At 35.5% G+C, this 13796-nt stretch overlaps 1 protein-coding gene across 5 annotated transcripts in view; it reads left to right on the top strand.

The window, feature by feature from the left end:
• PTPRZ1 (protein tyrosine phosphatase receptor type Z1) overlaps positions 1 to 13796 on the top strand; it is a 181472-nt gene that overhangs the window by 111068 nt on the left and 56608 nt on the right. For all 5 annotated transcript variants that reach the window (XM_036328840.1, XM_036328839.1, XM_036328843.1 and 2 more), the window contains 2 exons: positions 7955 to 8139; positions 9492 to 9618. In XM_036328840.1, coding sequence (XP_036184733.1) covers positions 7955 to 8139; positions 9492 to 9618 — 312 coding nt within the window. The remainder of the gene's footprint in view (positions 1 to 7954; positions 8140 to 9491; positions 9619 to 13796) is intronic.

The raw sequence follows: 13796 nt of genomic DNA, 5'->3' as shown, positions 1-13796 counted from the left end.
TGGGCACAGGTGTGCCTATTCTCTGCGCATCCAAACCTCACAGCAGTTGGCATAGAATGATAATTGTCTGTTTACTCATGAAGGAAGTAGCTAAGTTTTTCACCTCTTTATCTCTATTGCTGAGCTAAAGTGCAGCTCTCATGCACCAGACATCTGGCAAATGACTAAAAGAATTCATCTCCATATAGTGCAAATATGGCAGGTTATACTTCAAGGCTGTCTATTGCACCATTTTACATGTCTACCCATATATAGATCTGATTTAATGTGGAACATTGTTGTTTTCACAGTTAAGTGATGAAGTCCAAAAGTAATCCATAAAAACAGTAATCCACCATGTATTGTGTGAATCAGTGGCCTTATTTTCCAATTTGGAAAGATGATATTAAGTGCTTTGTCCAAGTTCACAGAACTATAAAGCACTGAATGAGTATTTGAACTCAGCTCTTCTTGATTTTAAAGACTTCCAAAGCTTTCTCCACTATGCTTTATATTTATAAGGGAAGATAATTTCTGCCTATATATTTTTATAATAAAAACTGATTACCTTAATGACATGAAACTTTTCAAAAATAGTAGTACTACCTTTATCCACAGACGGTAACAGCTGAATTCTCGCTTGTTCCATCATGAGTACTAGTGTTCAACAAGCTCCTATTATCATTTGCCTTGTGCATATTCCTGTGATGGTTGTTTTCTTAATTGATACACTACTTCCTGTCTACTTTCTTGAACTGAATTTGAGAATAAGAATGAGGTTTGGCCCTAACCGGTTTGGCTCCATGGATAGAGCGTCGGCCTGCGGACTGAAGGGTCCCAGGTTTGATTCTGGTCAAGGGCATGTACCTTGGTTTCGGGCACATACCCAGTAGGGAGTGTGCAGAAGGCAGCTGATCGATGTTTCTCTCTCATCGATGTTTCTAACTCTCTATCCCTCTCCCTTCCTCTCTGTAAAAAATCAATAAAATTTATTTTTTAAAAATAATTGAGGTTTGCATTTATGTTCATACTTAATTTTTATCATATTTAATCTGAAAGTTTTTATTAAAATAAATATTTTTAAAAAATAGGTAAATATAGATAAACACACAGAAGAAAATAAAAATATTTTATAATGTTACCACCCAAAGATAATTGCTATGAGGATTTTGATGAATATCCTTCCAGACCTTTTTCTTAAAAATACATTATTATTTCTCACAGAAATGAAATTGTACTGCATACATATCTGTTTATTGGTTTTTTTATTCCATGATATAAATATATTGTTAATACACCATTTTTATGTAGTATTGCATTGTAGAGTCATAACAACTTACTAATCCAACTTCTCAGTTCTGGATATTTGGGTTACATTTATATATTTTACCATTATAAATATCTAACATTCTCATTTTGACCAAGAGAGAAGTAAGAGTTGGCATGAAAATGGTCAAAATTCGCTCTCCGTAGATGCATTGTAGAAAAATACACTCTGCAAAACTACATTGCAAATAATTGCAAAACCCACATGAGGTCTGTATATCCATGTAAACCCCTTCAGAGTAGAGGTCCAGCTTCATCCACTTCTGCATTCGGAGCAGGAATGCAGTAAGAGTTTGTGCGTGAACTCGTCTTACCAGAGCTCAGTCCTCAAGTTTTGCATTTTTTATGCGGAGCTGCCATTTACTAGAAAGGCATGTCTTTTTGGCATCATGGAATGCACAATGGCTTTCTTAGAATCACAGAATTTAGAAGAACCATTGGATCGTGAAGGAGTAAGTAAATGCAGGCTTTTAGATAATGAGGAATATGTGTGAGTAACCATACAGACATGGCGTGAGTGGAAAGTAGGTGAAGTTCAACTTTGTCTCCTGCCTTCCAGGTGCCAGGTGCTTCCCTACTGCCCTCGCAGCCCCTGGCAAGACTCCCACTGAGAAGCGGGCCTGGGAAAGCAGTAGGAAAGACGTGGTCTTTAAAGTCCAGTAGGCTCTTGCTTTCAAACCAAAGTGCCAACACTTATTAGTTACACAAAAATTGTCAATTTACTAAAGCCTCAGCTTCTGCACCTAAAAAATGAGTTAAAATGCCACCTTTGTAGGGTTGTTGTGGGTTTTAAATGAACAAAAGTTTGCAAAGCAGAGCAGTCCTTTGAACATAATGTGCTCCAGACATATAGCTACTACTAGAGGCCCGGTACACGAAAATTTGTGCATTTGGGGGGCCCCTAGCCCAGCCTGCACCCTCTTGCAGTCCGGGAGCCCTCAGGGGATGTCTGACTAAAGGCTTAGGCCCACTCAGCAGTTGGACATCCTTAGTGCTGCTGTGGAGGCAGGAGAGGCTCCCACCACCACTGCTGCACTCACCAGCCCTGAGCCCGGCTGCGTTGAGCATCTGCCGCCTGGTGGTCAGTGCACGTCATAGCGACCGGTCATTCTGCCGTTTGGCCAATTTGCATATTAGTCTTTTATTATATAGGATTATTGTAATGTGTGTGTGTATGTGATACACTCTTATTTATGTGTGTGTGTATGCATACATCTGTCTATATATGATGGCTAACCTATCACAGCAAGTATGGCATACTATTCAAGTTTTCCATGTTTAAGGCTTTTGTTTGTTGAATAGAATTATAAATGCACTTCATCTGCTCGCATGGTAATATATTTAATGATGCTTTTCAAGGGAAAATGGCAATACAGGATGGTATTTATCCCTTAATGTTGTATTTGAGCAATGAGAAATTTTCTATAATTTCCTGAAAAATGTCACGATGAATTATACATCAGCAGACTTACCTTCTTAAAAGTCAGTAGTTATAAATAGCATTCATTAATGTCACATGTCCGTTGACACTATATACGGAAAAGTGACATGAGACTTCTTAGAAGATTATATATTACAAATCAAACTGTTGATGAAGTGCCTGTGCTCCCCAAGAGAAGACTGACTGAATTATGGAGAATTTAAAAGATTTCTCTTGGCTATTTATCTCAAGTGAATGCTGTAATAACTTAGAGGTACCAAACAGTGACAGATCATTTCTAGTTATTATTTGTCACAGTTGTGGCCATGTTCACATTAGCTTTATTAAGATCTGCTACTCCCTGAGGGGAAATCGCAACCTTAATACTGATTGTCTTCTGGGTCTGTGAGTCTTTAAGCTCCTCTCACAATAGTTTTTCAAATGGTGCTCATAAACCTCATACAAAGATGAGGTGGGTTTATCAGTTTGGCCACAATCTCCTTTGTCATGGGTTGTGTTAAAGGGCACCACACTTCAAGTCCGTGTAAAAGAACTGGGTAAAACTTAGTGACATCGCAGGCAATTGTGACATTTTCCCTGCCCCTCCCCCAGAATCACCATCTGTCTTGTCACCTTTACTCATCATAAGCCCTGGAGCTAAGACTGCACCTTCTCCCTCAGGGCAGACTCCCCTTCCTCCAAGGTGGGCGCATGAAGCAGCAAAGCAGAAGGAGACTCCTACCTCCCCTTGACCATCTGCAGCAACTTGCTTGATTAGCTGAGAGATGTGTCAAGCCAGAGTTGTCACTTTCTCCTCACTTGTACTTTGCCTCTTCTTTTCCCTCATTTTTTTTTCTCATGACACTCAGTGCTTTGCTTATTAATCTTTCATACTTGTTCTCCAAGTCATGCACATCCCTACATGTGAGATATTCACCCTTCATATAGATTTACGTAAGTTATGGGAGGATAAATGACTCCCTGTCAGCTAAAAGTTTGTGAAACTTTTACAACTTCTAGTGAGAAAAATATGTGGTTTTGAAAATCACAACCTAATTTGGTCTACATGGTATATTTTTACAAGTTTATTTTTATTCCTCTCTAAATGGAGTCCAGGACTAAGAAACTAAAAACAGCCATTGTATTTTATAGCTTACTAGCTACAAGGGTTAGAGGCTACCATAGGAACAAGCTTCTCGGAGGCAGGGACAGCATTGCCTGTATTTGTACGTTAAGAGAGCCTGCTACCGAGTGGATGAGAATTTAATGTTAAAAATAAGTGTTTTAAGTGAGAACACGTATTGCACCCTGAAAAGGAGGACTGCATCCTCATTCTTTATATGTGAGCATCCTTTGCATTTCTACTAAAGCAGTGGCTATACTTTACGTGACTTGACATGGACCACAGGATTGTCAAGGGCAAGGGCTTACAGTAACCAGATTCTCATGCTTGGCCAGTGCTCCTTAAAGAATCTGTAACTAGGGTTCAGATCACATGTATCTTGTGGAAAGATATCGGGGAATGTGATTCAGTCCTGCTGTAGGAACTGGGACCTCAACATAGTTCTGAACTTCCCATAATCAAGGAAATTAATTACATTTTTATTACTACTTTATTATATCAATTGGTAGCCTGATCTGGAAAACCCTTTTTAATTTTAAATCCAGATAATATGCTTTGTAGAGTGAGTATATGTCCTTCTGATAAGATAATTAAACTAATTTCAATAAGAAATATAATGAAAACCTGGATAATTTAGTGCAAATTAAAAACTCATTTCACGGTAATTACCAGTTTTATGCTTGAACATCAAGTAGTATATGTATATGGAATTAACTAGATTGTTATTTAAAGATTCTGTCCTACCTTATAGAAGGGCAGTCCTTTGGCAAGATCGCAGACTACAAATAGAAGTACGGGCTTCTCTTTTGAATACATCCTGAAATATATATATATCTTTTCCCCATAAAAAACCTGTATTTCAATATCTAAAGTACAAGATTGGGCTGTAGCTTTGTAACCTATTATTAAGTTTTTGATTATCAATAAACAAAGGGAACCCTGGCCAGGTGGTTCAGTTGGTTGGAGTCTTGTCCCTACATCAAAAAAAAAGGCTTCCGGTTCGACCCCCAGTCAGGGCAACGGCAAACAATCAATGTTTTTTTCTCACGTTGATGTTTCTCTCTCTCTCTCCCCCATTTCTCTAAAATCAATTTAAAAAAACACACATATCCTCCAGTGAGGATTAAAAATTTTTTTAAATAAAAGAAGAGAGTGTTGTTAACATACATTTATAATTTAAAAATAGATGGACTTATTTTTTAATTACCAATAGGCTCTTATAGGTCTAAAAATAAGAAAGCAAATCAATGACGACCTAATGACAAATATAGCTTTCTTTTTTAGAATTCTTTTTACCAATGTTGGTTCTTAAAATATGAAGCATCTGTGATTTCTACTATTATTAAGTCGAGATAAACATAGACATCTGACCAAAGAAGTTTGTGCTATTTAGAGAGTAGTCATTTGGGTATTTATATTTGTCTCAAGCACTTTTTGTGATTTCTGTGCATGCACAAAATTTATGCATTTTAGGATTAATTTGGGGGGAAGAGATTATTTCACTTTAAATCATTACCATATTCTAAAACCTGGGATTGAACTTTTAGGACAAAATCTACAACTGATATTGTCTAGAATCACTTTTGTCCTTCCAAAAGAAACTTAGGAATCATTACAAGCAAAACTGAGGAATCTTGTTCCTACAATGATAGTTTATGTGAGTAGCTCACATATATTTTGAGATGATTTGATGGTTTCTGCCATCTGGTGGACACTAATAGAAGTGTCACTAGGTAGAGTAAAGATAATATAGTCTGGACCTAAATTAGAATATATTTTCTTATTATGAATTCATGTTTTATGATAATGGAAGAATCCTATTCTTATTCCCAAAGGAACACTTCACCCTAATTCCCTAGTAAACAAAAAATAACTTCATAGTTTTTACAATAATAAATCCTGTCTCTAACTCATATGAAGTTATTCATGCACTTATTTATACAAAGTATATATTTTTATATTTTCCTGAATCATTCATATTCCATTACTAGCATAGTGTACATTTGCTGAAATTGTTAATATTATTAAGTACTGTATGTAAAACTTTTCAATTTATAAGGCCAATTGTTAGTTTTGGGTGCCCTCCTGTGTTCATGAGATAAACTACAGACTTGTAGAGAGATGAAGACTTGGTGACAATGCTATTAAGGCACATTTTCATTGAATCCTTGAAATATTTCTTAGAGCCGTGACAATTGGGTGACTGGAGTCACCTGCATGATCTCAGCCAGATGCTTTGTGACTGAGTATCTCCTGAAAAGAAAACCCAGATTCTGTGAGCTTATTACTTAATCCCGGGTCTTAGTGACCTCTCTCTCTCTGTCTTTGCAGCTCAATCTGGTCTGTGAAGAGATATAGTTATTACTTTGCTTAATTTGTACCACATAAAATTTCATAATTTCCATTCTCACAGTTAGCTCAAACTAGCACATTATGAATGTGTTTCAGAAAGTACCAGAGTGCTCTTCCTGTTGGGACTAAGTATTTGGCACCATTCCCAGCATAGGCTTGAATTCTATTCTAAGCCCCTGAAAGATTTTCAAAATATTTTTTTTTCAGATGAGATAAGCAAACTTTCTAATTCCATGAAATTAATTGCTTAATCAGTTTATTATGTCAAAGTAGGATTTTTTGTTACCAGATCTGAAAAATACTGAAATGATTGTTTTACTTGTTCTCCTATGGTTTTCTCTGGTGGGAAATTTTTAATTATTTCAAGGATTTTCTGTCAACAAAATGTCCAGACCATATTTTATAATTGAAATTCTCCTCGTCCCAAGCTAAACACATTTGTCAAGTACCTAACAAGAGACATAAAGGCATCATAAATTTGTAGATGTCCTTTGTACATTTATTTCCAAAAATAATGCCAAATATTTAAGGTAGCATTTTAGTCAATCTAGAAATAAAAGGCTATGGCTTTTATGTTTATAATCTGCTAGAGAAGTTAAGAAAGACCAGTTCAGAAAAACAATAGAAGAGAAAATGCAATTAATCCAGCAGTAAAACCAAGCAGACAAATGACACAGATCACTTCAGCAGAAGTCAGAGCATTTGGCCTAGAACTCTCCTGAATGGAAATGTAGGACCTGAACAACTAGAGATAGGTGGGAAGGAAGAAGTATTTCTAGACAGGAAATGGCATAAACAAAAGCTCTGCAGCAAGTAAGTATAACTCTTTACATTCTTTTGAAATAAAATACAAAAAAATCATATATATATATAAATCATATATATATATATATATATATATATATATATATATGGATAATATGCTAAGTGTCCGACCATCCAGGTAATAACATCATGTAGCAATGCCTGCCTTCCTCTCCCTAGCGACAACTAGCTTCCTTGCAGTTTCTTCAGTCCAGGAACATGACTTGCTTTATAGCCAGATGGAAACATTTCCCACTTTAACCAAATGTCTGTGAAGCATTTTCCTATGCCTCATCTCATTTGATCCTTACAGAAGTCCTAGAGTAGGTAGATAGGTGACTCAGTGGAATCCTATTTTCATTAGCCAGAAAACGGAAATTTAGAAAGCTTAGAAACATGACCCAACTGAAAAGAAGTAAGAAATGGTGGACCTTGAAAATGACTTCAGGTGTTCTCACTGCGCAGAATATAGTCAAAAATGGCTGCAGTTAAATAATTTACCCTTTGTTCTCCCTGCATGATTTACAATAATAATTTGCTTTGTGTTGATATTTACTGCTGTGTTGCTGACAATTACCTGAAAGAGAAGTTGGGGTGCTTCACTGGGCTGGGAAAAGTTTAGCTAAATCAGAAAGCAGGTCTAATTAAGCAAGTTTATTCTATATCTATGAAAGGCTAAGTGGACTCGTGCATGCACGATACATATAAAGCTCTCGCTGGTGCCTATTGTGTGCCTGTGTTTCGATCTCTCATTGTCGATCGTGAATTTGGTTGACACTTCTATTATAGAGAAAGGGCGAAGAGTGATATTAAAATATTTCTTCTAATTAATTTCCTTTCAATGCGCACAAATTCATGCACCAAGCCACTAGTAGAATATGATGTAGTACTTGTTAAATTCCTAGAGGCTGACAGCTATATCAATAACTGTATTTTTTTTTTCTCTGAAGTTTGTAGCTCAGAACCAGAAAATGTTCAAGCCGACCCAAAGAATTACACCAGCCTTCTTGTTACATGGGAGAGACCTCGAGTCGTGTATGATAACATGATCGAGAAGTTTGCAGTTCTTTACCAGCAGTTAGAGGGAGAAGACCAAACCAAACATGAATTTTTGACAGATGGCTACCAAGATCTGGTAACTATAAGATCAATTGTTTCTTATATTGATAATATCATAGTTTAACTTTCAAAGAAAGATCTTACAAGTGATTGTATATTGTTGCCCTCAGTTGTTTAGAGTTGGTATGAAGGTCACCAGTGGGGAGGAGGAGGAGCAGAAGCTAGCCTGAATGATGTCCAATCTTACAATGAATCACATTAGGTTATTGTTTATGGTTTTAATTATGGGAGACCACCACTTTGCCAACAATAACATTACAGAGTAGACCCAGATAGAAGGCTTAGGAAGTAGAGATCATCTAGTGTCACTTCTCTTTAGAAATAAAAGGACTGAAAGAGCAGTTAAATTCCGGGACTGTGGTCTCACAATTGTGGAAAGAACTGGGCTGGAATCCCTGTGCTCTGGCCCATCATGTGTTATGGGCCCCTTCACATTACACCAGCACAAGGAAAATACAGTAGGGCTCTCCAAAGTTCCTTTTTTTGGCATCAAATTTGCAAGTAGCAATGAAATCAATTGAGACAGAACTTTCGGGACACAAGGCAGGTCAGCCTCGGGAAAGACCCACCTGCCCTTCCTCCCTACCCAGGCACGGGAACTAAAGAAAATAAAGGACAGGGTCCCGCTGTGACCTGCGGGTCTCAGGAGCAGACTCTGCCTCAGCAGGGAGAGTTGGAAGTGCTGGCTGTGGACTGGAGTTTCATTGAGGCAACACATCTGGGTGTGGCTCTACGAAGATCCCACAGCAGGGCAGACACTGCACTCTGCATTCAGACAGCTCAAGTCCCACACGCCCTAGGAAGCTGCCTTTAAACAAAAACTCCCTGTGATCATGGTGTTGGCTACCATAGGGACAAAAACGATCAAATTTGTTCCAACTTTAAGATTCATTTAACTAGAATAGAGACACTATGAACTTGGAAGATTGTGGAATTTATAGGAATATGTTATTTTTCACTTCATAATAGTGTGATGATAATAATAACCCTGTTACTATCTGGCTTATATATTGTTAAGATTAGAAATAAGTTGTTTTTTATTGTGTTTCCTTCACCTTTTGCTCCTTGCAAATGCTACATGTTTATTTGTCTAGAATATCAGTTTGCAGATTTTGACACTCATGTATAACTTTTATGAGTTCTAGGTAAAAATGAAACTTTCTAAAACTAAATCAGGTTTTTTTAAAGCTAAAAAATGCCTAGTGTTCGGTAGGTTTTTTACTTAACATTACATAAACTTTTTCTTTGGTTAATAAAATATAAATATTTCTCATTGACAAATGAGAAAAAGTTTTCTAAGGACAAATGTGTACATGATATACTCCTTGAAAATAATACAGTTATAATTTATTGACATCTTTCTTTTAGGGTGCTATTCTCAGTAACTTACTACCCAATATGAGTTACGTTCTTCAAATAGTAGCCATATGCACTAATGGCTTATATGGAAAATATAGTGACCAGCTGATTGTCGACATGCCTTCCAATGACCTTGGTAAGTGCCCACCTAGTAGGCCTTTATATTATCTACATAAATGAGGCTAGTTTAATTATTGGATGCATTGGTGTTTTCTCTCTGCTTTTATATCCTTTGGGCCAGAAGGCAAAATGATTCTCTTTATAGTCTGGGTCACGGGTAATTTTGTGAAACATGGAAGCTATTTTCCATCCAGCAGGTCTGGGCAGGACAATCACTGAATTTATTCTGAATATTGACATTTTCTATTTGTAAACTAAGAACAGCAAAACCTTTTGTAATGTCTGTGATGGTCACCAAATGAAAATAGCTGTGTGAACATTAAGACTTTTATTTTGGACAATGAGCTTTGGTTTCATTTGTGGTTATTTCCTTTTCAGCCCTCAAAGCATTTTGTAGTAAGTATATAAGTGGTGCTGGGATTATGTAAGGTACTTTGGAATATCTATACAAAGCACCTTGAGAGTTTATCTTAGATATTTTTATTCACTTTTTGTAATTTGGTTGGGGGGAGGGGTGGTGGGAGTGCTTTCCTCTTAGTTGATTTCCTAAAAGCAAAACAAAAAGTTGGTTCTGATTGTATTTTATTTGCATGCATCTCCTCTGAGTATTATGGGAAAATCTTTTGATCTCAAAGCATATGCAATAATTAAATGAATGGCTAACTATCATAATTTTACAATTTATAGCTATACATAATTAAACAAAAGTCTTCCTTTGTTAATATAAGCAGTTTAAAATAATAGGATGGAATTAAATATGTATATATGCATATATTTATATATACATACACATACATATCCTACATGTACATATTCTTAAATATATTCAAAAATACATATATAAATCTAAATATTCTGTGGTCATCTCTATAATGAGGCAACACACTGAAGTTTTTACAAGTTTTTAATGGAAATGAATGGATACAAATTACATTAAGTATAGCATGTTTCAGTCTTATGTATGGATGGACAACTGTGTATTGACTTACCTTAGTCCATATGCTACAGCACAGACTTTATTTAATCCATATGAGCTGTTCACTAATTACCTCTTCTCAGTGTTTTTACTAGTTGAATTTTTCACTGAAAGAATATATGCCAGAGCATTAGACATTAGATTATGTATTTTCCCAAACTACAGGCTACAAAACTTGCCAAGATATTTCCCAAGGTAAAACATTGATGGCTAATGAATATTACTACTATCATGCTGGCAATATCATTATTTAATAGTATTTCACATGGCCTGGGTATAACAATCCTTCCTTTTGCTCTTATTTGGCATTGTTTTTCAAAATCAGGTTACTTTTAAGTGGAGTGTTAGCTCTAAGTCTTATTAAAAGGTGAGTCTCAAATGAGCTGACCATGGTTTCAGCTGTACCATCTCCTGCTCCTCCACGGAATGTCATCCCTCACCAGCGAAGTGCCCCTGTTGATCCCCCCAGAAAACGGCATCTTCAGCAGCGCAACACTGACCATGCTGGTCAGGGTCATACGTGATATGTCGTCCAAAACCTCCTCTGATCCTACTGTGTCTTTTAAGATAGGAATTACATCGAATATATTCACTTGACATTACTATCTTGGTTTCATTAAAACTATCTAATTTCTTTACATAAAACAATTTCCCAGTAGTTTATAAAAAACAATTACTGTTAGCTATTTATATTACACTTTTTCTTACTCTGTCCACTATGGCGAAATTTCAGTCCACTATGGCGAAATTTCAGTCCACTATGGCAAAATTTTGAACTTCCTGAATGTTTTTTTCTTTTTGAGAAACTTATTGCATATGAAAAAATAGATCAAATGTCTGTTTTTTATAGAAGTGATTTCTGAGTGACCCTTTTAGACTGAATCTATATTGGCACAAAGTACAATATTCTTGTATCCTGTGTAGCACTTTCACATTTGTACAAAATAATCAATATTATAACCTAATTTCTATTTATTTAAAGGATCGCGACACTATTGAACTAATGAGATGCTAGTGTGGACACACCATTTAATCTCCATGAATGTCTCAGTCCTTTAAAACATTTTATATTATAATGATGTTTTAGTAGAAGATGGTAATCAATTTATGTTTCACTATGATGTTCATTTTAAAAACCAAGGGTTAAAAACAGATAAATGATCCTTTAATTATTCTTTCAAAAACTACTTCATCAAAAGTCAATTTACCCAAAGTTTGAGGTCTTCCTGTTTTATATAGAAAAAAAGATTAGTTCTCTTACAACTCATCCTTTCTGATCTTAAAGGCTGCAGAATCATTCTAATCAATATGTTTTCAATTCATTATTGAAATTACATTATGTTAAATATTATTTCTATGGTAAATACACCACAGTAAAAGTCATGGTTTAGTGTGATGGTACCTTCAAGATTTGTGAAGTTTGTGATTTATGTGGCTAATATAGATGTAAGTAGATTTGAGTTTGCTTATTTCATTGTCTTTGTTAGTACCATTTCATCCTGTTTGTCATGTTGTTTCATTACTTTAGTAACCTTGTAATATGTCCTATTGAATTACTCTATTATTATTTTGGATAAACTGTTTTGTAAATACTGCATTGTTTATTGCTTCTACTCAGAAGAAATGAAGGAGGTCATTTATAATTGCCCTTATTCTTTCAATTAAAGATTTCAAATATTTGATCATTATCTGTGAAGGAAACCTCAATCTTCCAAACTGTGCATTTAACTTTGGCTCCTTTGATTAAGTTATTGCTTTTGCATTAAATTATATTTATTGTGTACAACAGTATCACCATACACTAGTAGCCATTAAATATTATTAGAATCTGCTGTTTTAAAATAAATGCATAAATTCATATTCATAAACAATTTAACTTTGTCAAGGAAAACTTTTTAAGTTTAAACAGAAAGAACATTCTTTTCAAATACTTTGCAGAAAATTATATTTATAAATAAATAATTCATAAATATTGTTTCTATTGTAACTGAAATAATTGTGTTTGTTTCTTTTCTATAATGTAGAGCTAATTACTATAAATTTATGGAGACATTATGTAGGTACATGTTTTAGGGCCTTGGTAGTTATGCATTCAATTTAAATGCATGGTGAATTAAATCAACACAGTTTTCTGTTATTGTGTGCTTTTCAGTTGTGTAACAATTGTCTTTGTTAAATCATTCTACATCTGTCCTTACCCTGCCTGTATCATCTTATGCTATGGCTAATATAATATAATATATATAATATAATCACAGTTTGAAGAGATTGCAGTCCACATTGCTTTCACTTTTTGCACTGTGAAACTTGGCTTACCTTCAAACAATTAAATAAGTCTTACTTGCCAACCTATAATAGTGTTGCTTTTTTTGTGTGTTATGGAATATTAATGTGTAACTAACAGGCTCTTTTAGAAAATCTGGCATTTAAGTACCCAAAACCAAAACCAGAATGAGTCAAGAGCTTTTATTCAGTTATCACACAAACATGAATTTTAAATATTCACTAAAAAAAAAAAAAATACTGACAATCTTGGCTGTTAGACTTTTACCGCCCTCACGGAATCTATTTTGATGAAGTGAGAAGATTCTGTAAAGAAGCATAATTTTTTTCACTATCATATATGATTGTAGTAACTGAGTTAGGCCAGTAGCTACTAAAACATCAATTATTATTTGTGAGCAAACGGCAAGCCAAAGGGTACCCAATGTGAGACCTTGTGCCAAACACTAGAGTTTGACCTTGGCTGCTATGATCTCTCAGACCCAGAAGTCTGACTTCCGAATCTCCAGGATGACAGAAACTGTCTCCCCAAATTATTTTATTTCAAAATTGTTCTGAAGAGATTCAGGAAAAAAAAACTTCTGGATTATTTGGAGGGGGTGTTGAAGTGTTGCTGGGTAACCCCAGAATTTCAGTTAATTAAAATGATCTGAGTTTAACAGGAAACCAGAATTATGGTCTTTCAAAGTGTGTACTAGTATATATACTTGCCAATATGAAGGCCCACATGTGGGGTATTCACCCATAAGAGTGCCTTGAAACAGAAAGGGATCAAAGGGCTGTGTGGGTGCCTACATGCTGCCCCTAGGGCCAAAGAGAACTTCTTACTTTTTTAAAAAAAATATATTTTTTATTGACTTCAGAGAGGAAGGGAGAGGGAGAGAGAGATAGAAACATGAATGATGAGAGAGAATCATTGATGAGCTGCCTCCCGC

This window comes from Myotis myotis, unplaced genomic scaffold (assembly GCF_014108235.1).
Source record: "Myotis myotis isolate mMyoMyo1 unplaced genomic scaffold, mMyoMyo1.p scaffold_m19_p_11, whole genome shotgun sequence".
Lineage (NCBI taxonomy): Eukaryota > Metazoa > Chordata > Mammalia > Chiroptera > Vespertilionidae > Myotis > Myotis myotis.
This window is presented reverse-complemented; position numbering and strand designations above follow the sequence as displayed.